The sequence below is a fragment of the Dreissena polymorpha genome, chromosome 6, assembly GCF_020536995.1.
Source record: "Dreissena polymorpha isolate Duluth1 chromosome 6, UMN_Dpol_1.0, whole genome shotgun sequence".
NCBI lineage: Eukaryota > Metazoa > Mollusca > Bivalvia > Myida > Dreissenidae > Dreissena > Dreissena polymorpha.
In genome coordinates, this window is record NC_068360.1 from 99,523,927 (window position 1) to 99,545,536 (window position 21,610).

The window sequence follows — 21,610 nt, forward strand, 5'->3', positions numbered from 1 at the left end:
AATGTCAAAGAACTTGTGTGTCAAAATTGGTTATTGGAATGCAGTCTTCTCGCGAAGAAAAAAGCAGATAACAGTTACAGGATTATCGTTCGAAAAAGCAACAAAAAAAAGACAAACATGATACGATTTATATGTAAGTGGATCTGTGTTTAATCAGATTCATGTGCATATTCTGATTTATTATGTTGCCACTCTATACGGTTTACTGTAATGGCATGCTAGTGAAATGGATATTTAAAGGTAAACTTATTTAATATATTAATTACTCTTGAATCGTTTTTGTTTTGTATGTGTTCAGGCATCAATTTGATAGGACAAGACTAAAAGTAAAATTAAAGGGGCCTTTTCACAGATTTTGGCATTTTTTAACTTATTCATTAAATGCTTTATATTGATAAATGTAAACATTGGATCGTAAAAGCTCCAGTAAATAATCAAGAATAAAATTAAAAAAAGGAAAAGAACATTACCCGGAGCAGGTTTCGAACCAGTGACCCCTGGAGTCCTGCCAGAGTCCTGAAGTAAAAACGCTTTAGCCTACTGAGCTATTCCGCCGAGTATACATACTTGACGTATTTTATACCTTATATAAGCAATCTTCGTAGTTTCACAAATTTTAACGACAAAAACAGAACTCTCCAAATTATTCAATCGTTTCGCGTTGAAACGCTTTATAATTTTTAGGTTTTAAAATCGTCAAAAGATGCATATAATGGCTATATTAGACCATGGTAAATGTTCAGTATTACTGTTTCCTCACAAATATCATAACTAAAACGAAAATGTGCGAATCTGAAACAATTTTTTTCAATTTTGTCAATTTACCAAAGCGTGAAAAGATCCCTTTAAGATATAATTAATAAAATACTTATACAAACAATGATGCTATTTAAAGTGAATTTTGATACAATGATCGATATACGGTCACCATATATACGATATACGGTATTGTTGGCTATTTTAGTGCCCAACATTTGTTGTCAGTCGACGAATTCAAACATGCAAATTTTTGAACGGAGTATACCATTTCTATAGTACATTTTTTTCTGAATACAGATGATGTTCCCAAGTGTTTTGAAGATACATATGTTATAGATTCCACGTTTGGGTGTGGCTGAATCTAAAATGACTGAAACTATTGATAAGAAGATTGGTGTTAAATGATCAGATTGAAATTCGCTATACCAAAAATGTTCCATGTTTACAAACAACACAACGGACATAATTCAAGACAATAATCTTAGTTCGACCGTTAGATTTTACTTCTAAAAGTATATTATAACTTTGTAATGTTGACTGCTCCAAATTTAACAGTGTTATTACTAATACATTAAATGCTTTCATTTCCGCTATGTCAATATTTCCATGTTTTGTTTAACAATATGAAACCTACCTTTTGAATATGAGATGATAAAGTCATTCCCATCCCACTATGTGTTGATTATGAAATGCCAATCATATTTGAACATATGTTTGTGAAATAAAATCACTCCATACGACAATTAGGTCCTTCTACATATAATTGTACATAAATTGTGAAAATCATCATCCTCATCAACATCATCATCATCATCTTAATCATCATCATCTTCATCATCATTATCATAATCATCCTCGTCGTCGTCGTCGTCATTATCATCTTCATTAACATCATCATCATCATCACCATCATCGTCATCATCATCATCATCATCATCATCATCATCATCATCATCATCATCATCATCATCATCATCATCATCATCATCATCATCATCACCATCATCATCATCATCATCATCATCACCATCATCATCATCATTGCCATCATCATCGTCATCATCATCATTATTATCATCATCATCATCATCCTCATCTCGATCATCTTTCATCATTTGTGTCATCATCTTTGTCATCATCTTAATCACCATCAGCAGCAGAAGCAACAACAGCAGCTACTTTATCCTCATAATCATCATTATCATCATCATTATCACCATCACCATCATAATGAACTTCGTTTTAGTCTTATTAAGCTTATTGAGATGTTGCTTCACATGCACATCTTCCTCTGTCTTGTAACTCGCAATTATATTTCTGTCTAGTATGAATAGATGCAAATTGTGGGTGCGGTGGTACATAAGTCAATTGAAGAAAAACCAAAATGGTACATAAACATGCATGCATGCTTATGAAATAAACACTGTATTATCTCCCTTTGTCGAAGTGTTGCTTCAAGGAGAATATATAACGAGTCATACTTGATGCACGCTATTATCGCATGTTGTTCGACCTCCAACAGTTATCCGATCGCGTGACTTTAACCGCATTATTATGCAGCTAAGAATGCCAAGGTCGTATTATTTATGGAATGCAAAACATGCTAACTTTAAAGCAACAATAACACCATTTGACAATATATCTGTGTTGTTTGCTGTTGCCATGATTAATGAACGACTTGTCAAATAGTTATGAATTTATTTGAAATGTGTAAACAAACTTATAAGGCATATATTTAAATATACATTAAAATACAATTTAAGAAGAACATGTGTCGAGAAATGTGAAATACGCCAGATTATTAATTCTGAAATCAAAAAATGTATGTACAGATGAATTCGCCAGCATGTATATCATGCTTGTACGATGTGAATCTAAATTTAGTTTTAGTGCAGAATCGTTCATACGACACAAATAAACACTTTTCTTTTATGGCTCATTTTAATTTCCTGCAACGATTCGTATTCATACGACACACGAATACTAACCGATCCTAATAAAAAGACGAATGCTCCGGTTATTGTAGGAAAATATGTACATAATATCTTCGTCACAATCGGCTCGGGGCGCTTATTTTTCTTTGCTGCGTTTTAAGAAATTCGTCTTAAATGTATATTGTGTCTTTCCTATTTAGTGTTATTGTAACATATTTTTATCAATATATTATAATTAAACACATATACATTAAAATCGTGCATATTATCTTTAAAACAAAACTTGGTTTTACTTATTTTACAATACTAACCGTAGGATTATTAAACATGAAACATAACAATTTTTATAAAACGTATATATTTAATCGTTGCAAAAATAATGTTTCAAATTCCAAAGTATTAAATATAATGTACAGATACTCTGTATCATATAACAATGTAGATCGAATTCGTGTATGTAATTCTGGTACAAATTAGCCATTGCATGCACTACTATTATGTGTTTGTCTATTTTGACGATCTTGTACCTTTAACATCCTGCATGCGAGGGCTTGAGCGCATATTTCATGTACGCTAATACGCCCATTGTTTATACAACCATATGGCGAACAGCTCATAGTTTCAAATTGTACTGCGCACTACGATACGGCTTTGGGAAATCCCGCTGAGTCGCATTCGATACCACTGCAAAGCGTAGTTGTTTTGTATTCGCTGAATGCAAGGTCTTGCTATTGACATTACTCATTTAAGTTCCTGTTCAGCCTTCAAAAAGAGGAAGAAACTTATGACTTTCAAGTGTTCTAGACGACTAACAAAGATAGGCGCGTGTGTTATCGTTGAAACTATTTATATATTTAATTTCCTTTAGTTTAAAGATCGCATAATGGGATGGTATGTTTCAGTCTGTTTCCGATAAAAAGGCATCCATGTACATTTTCTTTTCTAAATGTCCGGTTATAAATCAACTTATAAAAAATTAGATCGTTGAATTTTCTGAGTCATAGGTTCGCAGTATGACGACATAGCACATGTTTGAATCATTACGTTAAAAAAATGCATATGTGTTATTTAATTTGACAACGATGGTTCTACGGTTATTTGTGTTATTATGAAATACATTTTCAGTTCCAAACAACTTGCATAAAATTAGCTTGATTATCGATTTGTAAAACGGTATAAATAACTACGCTTTATTCTTCTAACACTGTCATCAATCGGTTTATTCAGAGTGTCTAGAGCGCATTTCAGTACTTGCTTCGATCAATATAATTTTGGCCATCTTGTCTTGGAGAACATATCGGTTTCCCCTTAGGAGTAGGTTGTTAACATGTCAAATAATTTAAAGCCAATCGATATTGATTCTTGATGCATAAACATATTAAAATGAGTCCCAAAATTATTGTGGTATCCATATAAACGATAAACAAAGCTCTAAATTGATAATTTAATATCTATTTGCAACGACTGCAGGGAAGTAGGTCAGAGCTATCCAGCTTGCTGCAAACAGGCTCGTTCAAGTGCAATATCAGATAGCAGGTTAGGACTAAATTGATCAGTCTAAATGCATCGTTTACTGGCTCATGTGCGTTGGATTTCAGCGTATTCCCTTCCCGTTAAAAGCATCATTATAAAGAGTGGCGAATTTACTGTGAGATCGTTAAATGAGCGTCCGATATAAATAGATAAAGGCTAGTTAGGCTTCTTTTATTACACACACATATAGACAGTTTTTACAACTTAGTGAACGATCCGCGTGTTCACTATAAACCATATATATTGTGTAGACACGAATCGTCATTTTTAAGAATAGCTGATCATTTCGTGTTATTTTGATTATCATACGATTGATTGATATTTAAACGCAAAACATTGTTGAAACATTGTTAGTGTTATTAATATCTGTTTCTTATCACATATGATTGTGTTTAAAATAGTTTACTCAACAAAAGTTAAAACCGACCACTTGATATTTGGGATATTTAAACTCTGCATAATGTGTTTATTAAAAATAAATTATACCAAATACTTAAACATTTTATTATCACCTTTTATACAAATGGTGATAACACAATGTTTAAGTAGTTGGTATAATTTGTTTTTACTAAGCACATTACACAGAGTTTAAATATCCCAAAATATCAAGTGGTCGGTTATAACTTTTGTTGAGAGGAGTTAATAGGAGCGCATTATTTTTTGGAAGTGACAATCAAGTATTATATCGATAGGGTTAAAGTAATCAAACAATGCGACATTTTATTTTTGAAGGCCTCCATGCATAAAATAGAATTGGTCTTTACAAAGTATCATTATCTCATTTAAACCACGTAGAATGTATGTGATTATGTGTTGAATATGTTCAATTATGATATAAATAATAAACACATAAGTTATATTTATGTAATATGATGACTATTTTATTACTTCAGTTTAACACATATGTCATAAGCAAAGTACATGTGCATATAAAATGGTAAATAGTTGTTTTATTTGCAAATGAAAATGCATATTATTTGGAAATTATTCTTACCAACTATGTGTTAAGCAAACCAGGCAATGTCTGCACAATATAAAGGATTGGTTTCTACATTTATGTTTCTGTGTGACATTTCAAATACGACCATACATATATCTTCATAATATCTTTTTTCCTCTGTGTGATATACTTGTATGAGATGCCTGTAAACTTAACACATCAATTAAATGGAATTAAAGCACATATCATAAACTAAACATTCTATTGCAAATACAATAAATTAAATATCAGTATTTCACATACAAAAAAGACATAGGCAAGTTATTATAATAATAAGAAAAGCGTTCACGACTAATTAAATGTTTACACATATATTTACATATGTACATATAGAAAAGCTGATTAAGCTATTAAGCAATAATGAAACAAAGAGACATAATCAGAAAAAAAGAAGTTTATCAACCCATTCTTTTCTGTTATTCAAGTGACCAATGCCTATACGATAAAACAACCTCAACATTGGGTGGACCACTCACTTTGATTTTTGAGTATTCTTAAGTTTCAACTCGGTGAAATATTGATGCGCGTTAGCATTTTCATTGATACCATTCAAACATCAGTGTGCGGTCAATATGCGGCAAATGTTTTCGATGTAGCATTTAAACACACTTATGTCAATTGACAGCTTGCACATGCAAAATCAAACATCAGCATTCGTTACATAATACTTTCGGTTTTAAGATGATTGTTGACAAACAAAATGACAAATTTAAACTTGTTTTTCGATTTACCAGATAATACAACACTGTTAACGATGGTGCAAATAAAAAGGACGAAGTGACTGAACATATTTGTTTGCATATGAACAATCAGCATATGAAATCTATTACAAAATAGTGAGTTCTAACTCATTGAATAATTAAGAGTGTTTCGGAATGTTAATATCTAACTCCACTTTGTTTGAATAATAGGATAGGGACTTTTATAAAGTGAATAAAATAAAGATGAGTATAAAAGATGGCATTAAAGATCTTTAATGTGCGTAAGATTATTATCAAACGTTTTTAGCTATTAAACTGTATAGAGTAGTATACATTTATTCTATATTTAAATATCAGTTTATATAAGGTCCGATAAGAAAGGCACATGTATATAATACATATAATTAGCAAAAACAAAGAAATGCTGTTTCAATTGTGGGCTTCTAATGTCAATAACATGATTTGTTCCTGATTAAGTTTCAGTCTATGCTCGGTTTCCTCATTGTCGGGAAGGTTATTGTTTCTTTTGTGTCGTAAACCCATCATGTATTTGCATAAACGGCACACCCCTCGACAAACTCCTTCATGAATTCATGGCAGATACGGTATTGTTCCTGAAATGTTTAGAAATTAGATACAAAACAAAATGTTAGTAAGTCAACTATACATTCAATACAACCCATGAATGTTTGACAAGTGTCTGTTTATGCCAAATTATCTTTTTTCTCTACTATTCTGAGTCGTTTTCCGGTATGCCCATATGTTTTTGTTTCAGATTTTAAAGTGATCGGAATGTCTGTTTGTCCATTCGTCCGCCATTTGTTGTTTCTATGAATCTCTATGCCCGTCTTTAATCAGTTTGTATCTGTGTGTGTATGTCAGTATGTATGTCATTGTGATCTTCGATCATTATAAGTGTAGAGCATCTTATTTGTGGGCTAGTATGTGACGATTACATTATGTCGATATTCTAGCTTGCTCGTCTTCATGTGTGTCTTTGCGATTGGTTGGATTGTCAGATAGACGGACTGCTAGATGGTATACCAGATTTTAATCAACCCGTGTTCTATCTTCCTTTATAATGCTTTTATGAGTTGGTTTGTCTGCTATATAGCTGATGCAACCGCCTTCCTGTATGTTTGTATGTCTGTAGATAAGATTGTCTTTTTGGATTGACTTTTTGTTTCTGTCGGCATGACATATGGCAAATATGTCGGTACTCCGTTGTATCGTTTGAAAAGTCAATCAGTGCATTAATTGACTTTTATTAGTTGACTATTTTGTGTACCCGTGTTTCCTTTGGGATTGTGTATTGTGTATTTTTGTGTTACTTTCTTGAGTTATGTATGTTTTGTTTGCATCTGCAGTTATCATTAGATAGTATCGAACATCAAACGAACACTGCCAATCCCACCAATGATCGTGTGTTGATAAGGAAGCTGAATGAGCAGAACGAGATTCCATGAATTCAAGGCAACTGCTCTACCGAGTGAACTAACCAGGCTGCTAATACAACTTATCCAAAACCTAGGTTCTGTTTTATACTGTGACCTCTCCATATGTACAGTTGAATTCGTCCTTGACTTTCTAGTCACAGAAAACCATGTAAGCATGCTCCCGACTTACACGTAGGCGTATTTATTTAAGGGCGATGCTTTAGTGTGTCGTAGTGGCGTTCCTAGTGTGCAGCGCTTCCGTTTCTCGCTTCCGAATCCTCTTGCTATCCAGTTGCCATACGTAGCGAACTAACCGAGCAGCTTACAAAGTTTATCTCTAATCGCACTCACGTGTGTAAATGCGTTTTTCAGTCTCTCCGTGGATGTGTGAGTTTTTGAGTCAGTGTGTCAGAAGTATACCAGTTTCTTTCGGCGAGTAACCATGCATGATTGTGTCAAAATGTTCTTATGCCGATATGTGTATAGTATTTTCTCTAACTCACATATGCGTGCGAGCAATGGACACTATTAAGTGAGAAGGCTTTAATAATTTTACATTGCTTTCAAACTTTCAAAAAAACTACAGTTTGTGTAACAGATCATGTTATTATTTAAAATATGAGCATTATTAAGCTGTTAAAATGATCATTGCTTTTGTGTTAGAACAACCAAAATATACTTCCTATTTATCAGTGCAACTCAAATTTACCTCGTTTTTTATGACTTGCTGCCTCCTTCGCCTGATCAGTCGAACTGTTTCTGCCACAGCCACTTCCCCGTCATGTTTACTGCGCTCCATTAGGCACCAAAGCACTGCCACTAGACCACTGCGACTGTATCCGTCACTTTAAATAAGGAGTTGAATGAATGAGCAATCAGATTTTGAGTGTTGATAGTAAATGTAGTATTGTCAGCGTACTTTGTCACTTTCCAACTGTACATGTTAAAATAAAAAAATAAAAATTAAACAACTAACACCACATTATTACTGAATAAGATGACATACTGGCACTGAATAACCACTGGTCCGTCTGTTGCAGCGCGTTCTTGAACTTCGTTTAGCAGACTTAGCAATTCCTTCGCCGGGCACAAATCAAACTGCTGTGACCAGTTTGTGAATCTATACACGAGAACATCGAAGCCGTCTCGCTAAAATGAGATACCACGACATATATGTACCTTAATAAATAATCTAAATACAAATACAAACAATAACATATAGTTCACATGATTATTTACAAAATACGGGTTTATACCTCTCCGATATGATTGAATCTCACGACATATTGTTTGAAGTGCTGCTTCTGTTCAAATGATATGGATGAGGCGGTGAAAGGACCTATCACAATAGTGTCTCCATTCTCTGGTAAGTACGGTTCCATCTAAAACATATGTGTGAATGATGTATCGTTACATACGTGATTTATTTCTAACATATAATTCAAATTCATTAGAACCTAAAAAATATTGACATCCGTAGACATACAGACAGTGTATGCCAGGCTTTAATTTGGGATATATTGTTTCCGTAAAACATATAACCTTATCGCCTACGGTTACGATCGTCCGAACATAGTGGTCGTGCAGCAGACGCACAAAATCCACATCTGAGCTTATATTTGCTGACTGCGTCAATATCAACCTGTCTTCTTTTTGAAATGTCTACAAAACAATTTTAAAAGCTCTAAAACTGCAATAGGCTGTGAATGTAAGTAACACTAAAAATAAAAAAATAAAACTTTAAAATGGACGCATATAAATAATTTTATCACTAATTGTTAAGAACATTATAGTGATTCAAAAAGGGTAATACATACATTTAATCAATTATGTCCATATCGTAGAAATGCTTTGCATATGGATGTGTTACAAGTACTTACCGATAGATACACGGCATTTATATAATCTGTATGCCCCCTTGTGTTGACAGCCATCTTCAGTACTGGGCGATATTTGTCATCTGTTTTACAAAAACGTGATAATGGTACAATCAATGTACATTTATTACGTAGTACATGATCATTGATTAGAGACATTTGTCTTTAATATGGAAACCATATCGAATAAACAAGTCTATGTGTGACAACTATTAAAAAAACTGGCGTACCTGGAATAACACATGTGCTGATGTTTTTATAAATGTTTTCGGATTTTTCACCATCTAAAACTCTTAGGTAGGCATCATCTACAGTATCTTCTTTGCTTTCAGCAATATGAGAGCGGCAAACTGTCTGTTGAAGCAAAATTAACACACGGTACAATGGGTCTTCATTTTGTTTTGAAAAGCAAATATGTTTTAACATTATTACAAATGTAACATTTTGCTATAAATGTGATTATTTTGAGAAAAAGCAACAACAAGCGATTATGTTTACCAAGTATTCTTCGTTGATATAGTTGGATGTGTATTTTTGTTCTAAAAATGTTCTGTTATTCAGCACTTCCCCAACAGGACACAGAGCTTCGCACAATACTTCATGGAGGTATAAATACTGGTTCTATGTACAATACAATAATAAAATACCATCACCGCCAAAACTATCGACGATAGTCAACCCAAATTGTTTGTTAACGGCATTAACTGTTATTTTCAGCGTGTGATATAACTTTAATAAGAGAAATCATGTAAAGAATGTATACCAACTGATTTGCTGCAAAGTCGTCCTTTTGAAATTGACCATCGATCGTTTGATTTTTGAAAAAAACTCACTGGATCCTTTTTCATGACTAACCAGACACATACATAAATACAAAAAGCAAATGTTTTAAACAATAATTGTTAGCATTGAGACATGTGAGAGGTTACATGTTTTTTTATTACCATCAATATTTTATAACTCCTTAAAATGAACTGTTTTAAGCTAAAATTAACTGAGAAGAATTTCATTATCTGACTTAATCAGAGTTGTTGCTTAGCTCAATACCAGTCAAAGAAGATGAATAGCTTAGGTATCCTACATTCGAATAATCTGTCCAAATTGGATTAATTAAATGAATGAAAGCATTTTCTTGATGCCAGTACCAGTATATATCCAATTATTATTTAACTCATACTCTTATATGTGTTTTATCATTAATGAAAGGCTTCTAAAGGGACGTGTTATGGGTATTTAAGGCAATAACAGTTAACTATTTGATTTAAAAGCTCGTGTGATCTTAACCTTAAGCAACATCTGACATGAAACTATATAGGCTTCTTTATTAGTTCTTAAGTAATTATTTTTCTCATTTGCATAGCCGTCGGTCAAACCGTTTTAAAGATATCGCGCGTACAGGAAAGATCTATGGATCGAACTAAAGAACAACTTACCTAAGGACATACCGTCCGACAGAGGTAGATGTCATTAGTGATATACCCCTTACTAAATGAATGCCGTAGTGATAATAAACCATTGATAGTGTACGTTGAGGTGTACTACAACCAAAAATACGCGTGTGTCGGTATGAAACAAAGATTTCGTTGTTTGGTGTAAATGTTTCTATTGAATATTAATGACCATGCTCCAAACCTTTGTCTGAACCATGTTCATCCTTTGTTCACGAAGTAGTAACACGGCGTCAAACACGTTTATATGTTTCTCCGATACCCCTTGGTCGTAAAGATAGTCTAATGCGATAAATGTGCCAGTTCGGCCCACACCCGCACTGAAGAAAATAATAAACCATTGCACATAATTGTACAGGAAAATACAACAAAAGATCGTACAAACTTATATAAATGCCATATTCTAACATTTGAAAAAAAAAGCAAAACCTGCAATGCACAATCCATGGAGATTCCTCATGCCTCTCCAAGCTGCGAACCTTCCGCCAAAATTGCAAAAGCGAAAGGGCTGTGTCTGGGACGTCTTTGTCAGGCCACGCCGTGAAGTGTAGATGAGAAATTGTTTTTGAAAAACCCTTCTACAAAAAATATCAGTATTGTTCAACGTTCATATACAATTACATGAGCAGATTAATGTATGCTATCTATTATAGTTATACAAATAATATAATGAAAAAATACCCGATTGCATTCCAACGTGCGAACAACAAAGTCGGCATAAATATCTTCAAAAAGAAGATGTATTGTAGAGTCTCCATACTGACAGTTATTGGCGGCGTCTTTAGGCCAGTACTGGATGCATTTTCTCTGCAAACATATGCGTTTTTAAAAACTGTTAATTTGTAGTATTTTCCAACAAATTTGCACATTTTACTCATAAAATAATCAGTGTAAATCGACCAAGCCCTGCATACATTTTTTATGCTACAACATTGAGATTAGTGTACATACCTTCGAATACTCTACTAGATTTGTTACCATGACCACAACTCGGACATTATTTTCCCAAATCATTCTCCAGAAATCCGCGATCGTGTTGGCTAATGGTCCTACCAATTCATGAGATCATGCAAACAGGCATGAATACATTAATACATACATACATATATTCGTTAATGAAGAAGTTTATTATACAAAAATTAACAAATAAAGAAATGCAAACAAAAACACAAATGCATACAAACATAATAAATAAATGCATACACTCCAAAATGATAACTTTGATAATCATTACATGCATTACTAAGATAAAGAAACTAATTTATAAACCTTGTGCAGCGATATAATTCTTTGTAGAGGAATATCCCTGAAATAAAACGTTTTGAGTTTAATGTTTGAACTATTATATTTACTTGAACAATACTTGAACAATACATATACTGAAAAAAGCCTTAATACAAAATATACATTACATCTATGAAGCTTGCATTGATGAAATCCGTGTCTATGTCTTTTCCGATTACAGAAAGAATAACCCGATTTTTGTCGTCTGAAAAAAACCAACTTGCGTAAATGATGAATATGTTCTTACGACTACATGGTTTTCTGGAATACCGGCTAAACAAATAAAATATAGGTGTAAAACTTGCTTACATGGATACATATTTCTGTATCTGTTTTTCGATGTATTGGCTGTTTTAATAGCTGAGTTTTTGCTCTCTTTTATTGTCTCACTCGCGACGCTCAATGCCTGGCAATATATATATATAAATACATATTAATATGTGTTGCTCAAAAAAGGTACAATTTACTCTGAGTAATCTTAGAAGTTTTACAAATATAGTAGTCAGAATCTTACTGAACTTTGTAAAGAAAAATGATTTAAAAAATGCTTACACTAAATTCGGTGAAAACATCTGTTGTATTGTTTTTATCTTGAGTGATAGTCTCTCGTAAGTTCTGAATGCTAATGTTTTTACTCTTGAAATTAGTCGTTTTCTTGTAGATGTTGTCGTATATTGGATCATGTTCAATAGAATATGAGTCTCTTCGTTGCGTAGAAGATGAATCGCTCGAATTTGCCGCTAAAGTTGAGCTAGAGATGTCTGATATAACTGTGTTATGTTTGTTTAAACGTTGGATCCCAGCTGTAAATTGTGAGTTATTTTGCTGAGATTGTTTACATTTGTTTACCGGTACTAATGTCAGTGTACGCTTGCCAGAACTATGTATGTTCTTTTCGCTTAGACACGGTGCTAATTTATTTCCAACTTTACATGGACGTGGATCATTAATAACGGACGGAGACGATTCCATTTCTTCGTTGGTTGGTTTTGTTTCCACACGGGATGTTACCATACCTTGCAATTTGTGTATGAAATAATGCTTTGAAGTTGAAATAATGCTTTGAAGTCGATTATCATTATTAATTTTGAATTGGTGACAGCAATTACCTTTTTATTCAATACAAAGTACGTATCAATTATTTTACAGTTTTAACGGGTTGAACATCCTATAAAATACGCATGATTTTGTTGAAAAAACTTACCGATGTTTTCGTATGCGCCGTTAGATTGATTTTGTAATCTTAAAAAAATATAATAAAACATAAATAATACGATGCAAAAATATCATAACAAACAGCAACAAGATAATAAATTCATGAATTGAGACTAGATAATACGTTTGGACCACACATGTTTATTTGTTGGACAAAGGTAATAATGGGGTTTCCCTAAGCATATAGTTACTATTACCTTCTCGTTACTATTTTTTTCAAATCAGATTTTGGCACTTCTACAACAGAAAAAAAGTGGTGTTACACAACTAAACCATAAAAATAATAGCAATAAACATTAGACGGCACACCATAGTCAAATACATTTACACAAAGATATTTATATTAATGTATTATGGTATGTTTTTAAGAAGCATTTTTCAATGTTATGAATGCATATTTAATATATACATTTGCCTGATCTGAGAGCAATTTACCTCGTGTTCTGTGTCTCCATATAACAACTAGAACGGCGACGATTATGACCACTCCTGCAGAACCACCTATCGAACCCGCAATAGCAGCTGAAGTCGATTCTTTATCAACTATTACTGCACAGATATATATATATATATATATTTATATGGTTGAGAAAAAATATTAAACACCAACGAATGAATCTTTCTAAAACACTGGATCCAAAACGGATGCAAGAACAGAAAGCAGTAATAATAAATTGGAGAAATATGCTGTTCAAACAGTGCTAATTACATATTTTATACATATGCCCTAGCGCTTTCGACTTTTCGTCTTCATCAGGGGCTTGTCAACACAGATATGGTTGTACATGCAATATTGGACAGTGGAAAGTTCTAAAAATAGATAATTCAAAATTGATTAATCGAAACTCACCGATAAAAACGTGCACTCGCCTAGAGCCGTGTCCGTATTGTTACAGGCTAATTGAATGTTCGTAGTGATTTACAATAGACTGGCTCCAGACTCATTTTAGCAATGAGTCACGCAGAAAACATTTGACATCTGCCAAAACACAACCCTCTAAAATATGATGTATGTGTTTTGAAGACTCCATTATGTGTCACTACGAACATTCAATTAGCCTGTAACAATACGGACACGGCTCTAGGCGAGTGCACGTTTTTATCGGTGAGTTTCGATTAATCAATTTTGAATTATCTATTTTTAGAACTTTCCACTGTCCAATATTGCATGTACAACCATATCTGTGTTGACAAGCCCCTGATGAAGACGAAAAGTCGAAAGCGCTAGGGCATATGTATAAAATATGTAATTAGCACTGTTTGAACAGCATATTTCTCCAATTTTTTATATATATATTTATATATATATATTATTAATAACGTTTGTAAATATACATCGAATAGAATGGTGATATTCAAATTGTCGATATACAAGTTTACATACATATATATTATATAAGAACTTTTCAATACCTGCATCAAACAGTGTAGTTATGTTTATTTCTTGTGTCCAATCCGACTTTCCTATTTTGTTCAGCGCCATCATTTGAATTTGGTATGTCGTTCCAGACATTAACCCATCGATTGTCCAAATATAGTGAGAAATGTTTTTGGGAACAACAATCCAGCTTCCATTGCCTAATGCTGTATACCTTATATTAAATATTTGCCTTTCTCCGCCATTAAAACCAGGGATCCATTCGATAGTCAGTTCCGTTTTTCCTGTTCTGCTTACTTGCAGTTCCTTTGGAACTTCAGGTAGTGCTATGACATACAGTCAATATAATAAATGAATATGATATTGTAAATACATGCATTTTGTAACAGGATATTATAAACATATTTAATGTAGTTAATTTGAGATTAAATGTCAAATAACTAATTGAGGAGTTTAATGGTTTATGTACATACACTGCGCTTTTAAAGTAAACACTTCAACTGTTGAACCCAAATTGTTAGAAACGTTCACCATGTAGTCGGCATAATCTGTAAGTTGAACTTGGGATATCTTCAGCTGTGTCTGCACGCTATCATCAGAGAATGTGACCAGATAGTTTGCCTCATTTGATAATACCTTCCAAATGCCAACATCTCGCTTGTACCAAACGACGTCTTGTGAAGTCGGTTTAGGATAAGCAATTATTGTGAACGTGAACAACACAGTGTCGTTAGGCCCTCTGTACAATATTTTAAGTGGAGGAGAAAATGGCGACGCTCTAGGTATGCCTGTTAAAAAAGGTATATGTTAATTTATATTCATTTCCACTAAATGAAAACACTATTTAGTTTGACATGATATACTTACAGTAAACATTAAGTGCCAGTAACTGTCTCCCTTTGTTATAACGATTATCAGCCGAACATACATAGTTTCCAGTATCATATTCACATTTTGCTTGTTGTATGTGATATTTTGCTTTACGTCCATTTATTTCAACTAAGATTCTTTCATTTCCATGTGTATTATTCATTACACGAACCACAGGCTCGGGGTTACCAACTGCATCACACAACAGCTCTACTGTGTCATCCTGGTTAACAACGATGCTATTGTGTGATTGATTGGCTTCGAATGCCCGTACATATGCCCCGTCTGGAAGAATAGGTATTTTAATTTTACTTTTGACACCAATAAATCTTAAGGAAAAATCCATATCCACAAACAGTGAACAATGCATGATTATCAATAAATGAGAGAAGTATTGCCGTAATCATGAACAATTTAATTGTATTTTACACAGTGATTAATATCGAGTACGTGTTCAATTGAAAAGTAACAACAAGTGTGACAAACACTGATATTTGAGTTATATACAAGCTTAACACGATTTGTATTCACCTATGTCATCGTGTTACCTATTGTAAATAGATGAATTATACAAAGTATTGATGTTTCTCTTTTTTTTCTTAAAACGAAGGAATAATTATACAAATATACTGAATATGTTGTTTGTTGTATTATTTGATAACCCATAATATTTTAGATAATGCCAGAAAAATTAGATTGCTATATTTATTGTTAAATGATTTTAACAACTGTTTTTAAATGTTTACCAAATACATAATTTATCTTACATTCAACATTTATATAGACTGTCGACTGACTAAATCCGTATACCACTTCATTAGTTATTGGTTGCATACTGTTCGAAGCATTACACTGGTATTCCCCTGCATCTGCCAATCTAATGTTTGTTATTTTAAGTGTTTGTCCAGTACCCATCACTGTGCTATTGTCCATCCTTATCCATGTAAAGTTTGAGGCTGGTGGATTACCAACATCTGTCAAATTGCACACAACTGTGAGAGTAGTGTTCAGTAGTACGGTTTGGTTCTGTAGACGTTGTACATCAGGCGAGTCTGTAAAATCAATTACATGTATGCCTATGTGTGTTCACTTAATTAAAGTATGCGATTTTATTTTGACAAAATATGCTGATGATCGTTATAAGATTATTAATGTAATATTGCATAAAATGGCTAGACGAAAATCAATGGTTTTTAAATAATTGTTAAAGATATAGAATAACATTTTATGCTTAATATATAAGCAGACACGTTCAACAATTACCAATATTAATGGTCATCTGTACTTACGTAACACTTCCATTGAAACAGTTGCACGTGAATTCCCGACAAAAATCTTCCCCATACTATCTACCATGTTGTTATCTACTTTACATGTTACATTTCTGTTCATATCAGTTCTCACATTTCGTATGATCAGAACGTTCCCTTCTCCAGCTACAGGACCGAACCAAGAATATCGAGGAGCTGGATTACTGCTGGCCGAGCATAATATTGTGAACGACCATCCTTCGAGGACTTTAAATGTATTTTCTATTGGTGTGACGTTGTTGTACTTGACTTCTATGGTCGCAGGGCCATCTTAAAAGTATGAAGCATATGACATTGATTAATGAAGGTTTTATATACAGAAGTATACGATACCTTGTCAAAACTCACATGTAAACTTATACTTACAGAGTATATCAAGATTTGCGAAGGAATAGTTACTGCCAGTTACATTTCCTTTGAATGAGGTATCCATAGCATTATTTGCCGTGCAATTGTGTCTTGTGTTCGTTGTTCGCGTTACATTCATTATCGTTAAAATACTCCCTTTGTGTCCGGTATCCCAGGTGTATGTCGAGTTCGGAACACTGTCAGCGGAGCACCTCAAGGAAATGGTACTTCCTACTATGACTTTAATTGGATCATGTAACGCATTCCAACGTGCATCTGAGATTGTAGGAATTGTGTACGTGATTGTAGGAACACCAGGACCATCTACAGACAGACAATTATGCATTAATGATTCAGCAAATATAAACATTAATATAAGATTAGCAATAAACTCTCAATATGTGCACCGGTTCTTACATAATACTCTCGCGGATACGTTTCTTGTTACATTAGACGTGGATATTACTCCATCAAATTCAGTCATAGTGTTTGTAGCTTGGCAAGTCCATACAGCGTCATGCTGTACACTTGTGACGGTCAATGTAGGTGAAACACTCAGTTGTCCATTCCAGAATACCGTAGCCGGCGGATTGGCGTCACTAGTACAGACTAAGCTGATGTTGTCACCTCTCTGTGCTCTTATTGTGCTATTATTGATTTCTACGTTCTTGTCATCGCTTGATAGCTTCGTAATGACTGGTGGATCTGTAATTGCAGATTTCACTATTTTTAATGGTATTACTACGTTAACATTAAAGTGCAGTGTCAAATTCTCAAGTGAGTAACTTTAAAGCTTTATTTACATTCTGACATTCATTTTACCATTTAAAAGCGATTATCTTACAAGAGATATATTTGCCTCCTGTTGTACCAAGAATTTTAACTTATCCAAATGGTTATAATCCAACTTACACAATACGTTTATTTTTAATGCGATATTTTTCTCTGTAGCCTCTGCGCTATGTGTACCATCCAATGTGCGCATAACATTATATGCTTTGCATGACACGCTACCGTTATTGCGAGTGAATGCACACTTCAGAAGAGCACCGGTCGACCGTCCGCCCGGGTAAGTCCAGTTATAAGAAGGTTGTGGATATCCGGTAGAGAAACAATTCAAATGAACGAGTCTATCCTCTCGTATTGCGAAACCAGTTGATATACTTCGATTGTTGACAGTCACTTTTGGGTTCGAAACGGGGTCTGCAAAGAAAATATTAAACGAGTTAATTTTAAATACGTTGAATAAAAAATCATTCAACTATCGTTTTCTGAATGTCGGAAAGACATTTTGAAACAAGCTGCAATAGACATCACGTAGCAACAAAAAATCATTGAATACAATTAAACACACCATACATTTAAAAACTTGTTTAGTACTTACACTGTACTTGAATGCTCATGTCAGCTGTGAGAACTTTACTTATGTGTTCGAACTCATATTTTGCAACGCAGGATATATTTCCACCACTGTACCCGTTTGCGTTTGGTTTATATTGCAAATCACTCCTTGCTACATCATCATTGTTCGAATGTATAGCAAGGTGTGTTATGTTTCTGTTGTCAATGAACCACTGAATACTAGCTGCAGGCCGGCTCAATGAAGTGATGCATGTAAAGTTCGATACGACATTGAAAACAGGGTACGCAACCGACGTCCGTGGTAGAATGGTCAAGGAAGTCAGAGGCACTGGAAATACAACAATGTGTGTTAACACTTTAATCAAGTATTGTTATTTGAAAACATTTAACATTGTCGATCTAAATTACGGAGCTTTAAGGTTAAAACGATTTTGAAATCTTTGACAAACTTTAAATTTGATTTCATGAAATGAAATCAATAGCATGTCTTTATTCAAATTCATGTACGATACAGGACAGCTCGTTAACATTATACAATTCCTTCGGTGGCACTCCGATCTGGAAACCACCATCGTGTCAGGCCACCGGAGCCAAAAATATACCCAGGAAATAACACAGAATGCGGTTCAAAACTGTTTTCTGCGGTGAGCGTCATGCACCTACATCGCGAAGTTTCGTGGCGATTGCATCGCGACCTTATCTAAATTACCTGTCATGAAAACTTCCATTACAAAGTACTTTCTCATGCACACGTTTACTAAACAATGTGTGAGCATGTATGTAACAAAAACCAAATTAATGCATTATTTTAAAAATTAAAATATAGATTCGCCATTTAACTTTACATTAAATTATATATATATATATATATATATATATATATATATATATATATATATATATATATATATATATATATATATATATATATATACACATATTTACATATCACTGCGCCTATTTAAGTCGCTTCAATTATTGAAGACTTTATGAAGGTAGAAATTTTTTTTTAACCAAATTCATTATTTACATTATTTGTAGAATGGCCGGTGAACATGTTTGAACTAAGATGTATATGAACAGTTTTATATAATGTTATCCGAAAGTATATCGATCATATTCTGAGACAACATTATTGCCTAAAATAGTTCATTTATCGTTTGAGAAGCTGTACTATAATACACAAATTACTAGATTTTTTTAATCGTTTGTTGTTTTCTAGTGGATAACAACCCTGAAAGTAATAGGAGCAAATGTGTTACCGCCCACTCGAAAAAGAACCCACGGCAATTCTACATGAGTATCCTGTTAATTGTACATGTTTAGCCTCCAATTAATTATTGTGTAATGTGCAGTCATACTCCTGACACGATTTTGGTAAATGCTGAACCGACACAACATATGCGCCCTTCCATTTTATATAAAACGAAAACTATAATTTACAATATATTAACGGGGCCTTTTCACAGATTTTGGCATTTTTTAACTTATTCATTAAATGCTTTATATCGATAAATGTAAGCATTGGATCGTAACAGCTCCAGTAAAAAATCAAGAATAAAATTTAAAAAAGGAAAAGAACATTGCCCGGTCCAGGTTTCGAACCAGTGACCCCCGGAGTCCTGCCAGAGACCTGAAGTAAAAACGCCTTAGCCTACTGAGCTATTCCGCCGAGTACACGTATTTGACGTATTTTATACCTTATATAAGCAATCTTCGTAGTTTCACAAAATTTAACGACAAAAACAGAACTCTCCAAATTATTCAATCGTTTCGCGTTGCAACGCTTTATAATTTTTAGGTTTTTAAATCGTCAAAAGATGCATATAATGGCTATATTAGACCATGGTAGATGTTCAGTATTACTGTTTCCTCACAAATATCATAACTAAAACGAAAATTTGCGAATCTGAAACAACTTTTTTCAATTTTGTCAATTTACCAAAGCGTGAAAAGATCCCTTTAAAGCGTATTAATAAAGTATCCCTTAAAGGGATCTTTTCACGCTTTGGTAAATTGACAAAATTGAAAAAAGTAGTTTCAGATTCGCACATTTTCGTTTTAGTTATGATATTTGTGAGGAAACAGTAATACTGAACATTTACCATGGTCTAATATAGCCATTATATGCATCTTTTGACGATTTTAAAACCTAAAAATTATAAAGCGTTGCAACGCGAAACGATTGAATAATTTGGAGAGTTCTGTTTTTGTCGTTAAATTTTGTGAAACTACGAAGATTGCTTATATAAGGTTTAAAATACGTCAGGTATGTGTACTCGGCGGAATAGCTCAGTAGGTTAAAGCGTTTTTACTTCAGGACTCTGGCAGGACTCCAGGGGTCACTGGTTCGAAACCTGCTCCGGGCAATGTTCTTTTCCTTTTTTTAATTTTATTCTTGATTTTTTACTGGAGCTTTTACGATCCAATGCTTACATTTATCAATATAAAGCATTTAATGAATAAGTTAAAAAATGCCAAAATCTGTGAAAAGGCCCCTTTAATGTTATTCGTGTTTAAAATAAACTTTACTTTTGTGTTTGCATGAACACTGTTTGCATGAACACAAACATGTTATCGGATTCAAAGCATATAAATCGCCGCGGACCACATTGCTGCCACCACGGAAATGTCATTGCTTGCATTGGACATTTTAGCAAACTTTTTTCTTGACCAATACATTCCCATGATCATATTCCTCGACAAATTTCCTCATATGTTTATGAATTGTGTCAAGATATTTAAATGCAAAAGCTGGAAGTTATAATTATAACAATATATATAATTAAATCGTGTGTCAATTTTGGTATCTAAATTTCTACAACGTACGAAGTCGAAGAGCTCATAAAATGTTCGTCATATATAAAATAAGCTTTTTGTGTTCGACACGCATATTTTGAAACAGTTTGTTTTTAGGGATCACCATTCTGTAGTGTGTTCTTTATCAGGATATATATATCAATAATTGTGTAAGATGGAATCTTTAGTGATTCAAATTATTGCACGTTCGCATATGCGTTGTTTACTGGTTACTTAGCAAGATTGTCCAGCAAGTTTTAAAACCGTGATATTTAGTGGAATTATTTTCATAACGTAAAGGATTTTCTCAAGCAATATCTCTAAAAACGTTCAGTTATTTTAGTCATATGACCATC

The 21,610-nt window shown here is 33.5% G+C and overlaps 1 protein-coding gene across 1 annotated transcript; it reads right to left on the reverse strand.

Annotated features, from left to right (window-relative positions):
- Nucleotides 1–5,080: 5,080 nt before the first annotated feature.
- LOC127835014 (uncharacterized) lies at nt 5,081–18,787 on the reverse strand. The gene is made up of 28 exons (XM_052361184.1): nt 18,478–18,787; nt 18,006–18,296; nt 17,511–17,798; nt 17,112–17,417; nt 16,725–17,015; nt 16,203–16,487; nt 15,433–15,720; nt 15,039–15,353; nt 14,601–14,891; nt 13,623–13,736; nt 13,385–13,424; nt 13,177–13,214; nt 12,525–12,775; nt 12,282–12,378; nt 12,101–12,177; nt 11,958–11,994; nt 11,640–11,737; nt 11,370–11,495; nt 11,118–11,266; nt 10,873–11,008; nt 9,739–9,861; nt 9,471–9,594; nt 9,244–9,323; nt 8,906–9,025; nt 8,620–8,745; nt 8,370–8,512; nt 8,073–8,208; nt 5,081–6,541 (listed from the first exon to the last, which is right to left on the reverse strand). Exons 1-28 carry the CDS (start codon nt 18,494–18,496, stop codon nt 6,470–6,472), a joined length of 4,461 nt encoding a protein of 1,486 aa, XP_052217144.1. The 5' UTR covers nt 18,497–18,787; the 3' UTR covers nt 5,081–6,469.
- Nucleotides 18,788–21,610: the final 2,823 nt, after the last annotated feature.

Coding starts and splice junctions, on each gene's coding strand:
- LOC127835014 (XM_052361184.1), bottom strand. Junction 15,721..16,202: donor AGTCTATATAAATGTTGAAT/GTAAGATAAATT, acceptor CTATTCTTCCAG/ACGGGGCATATGTACGGGCA. Junction 13,737..14,600: donor AACTACACTGTTTGATGCAG/GTATTGAAAAGT, acceptor ATATCTGTGCAG/TAATAGTTGATAAAGAATCG.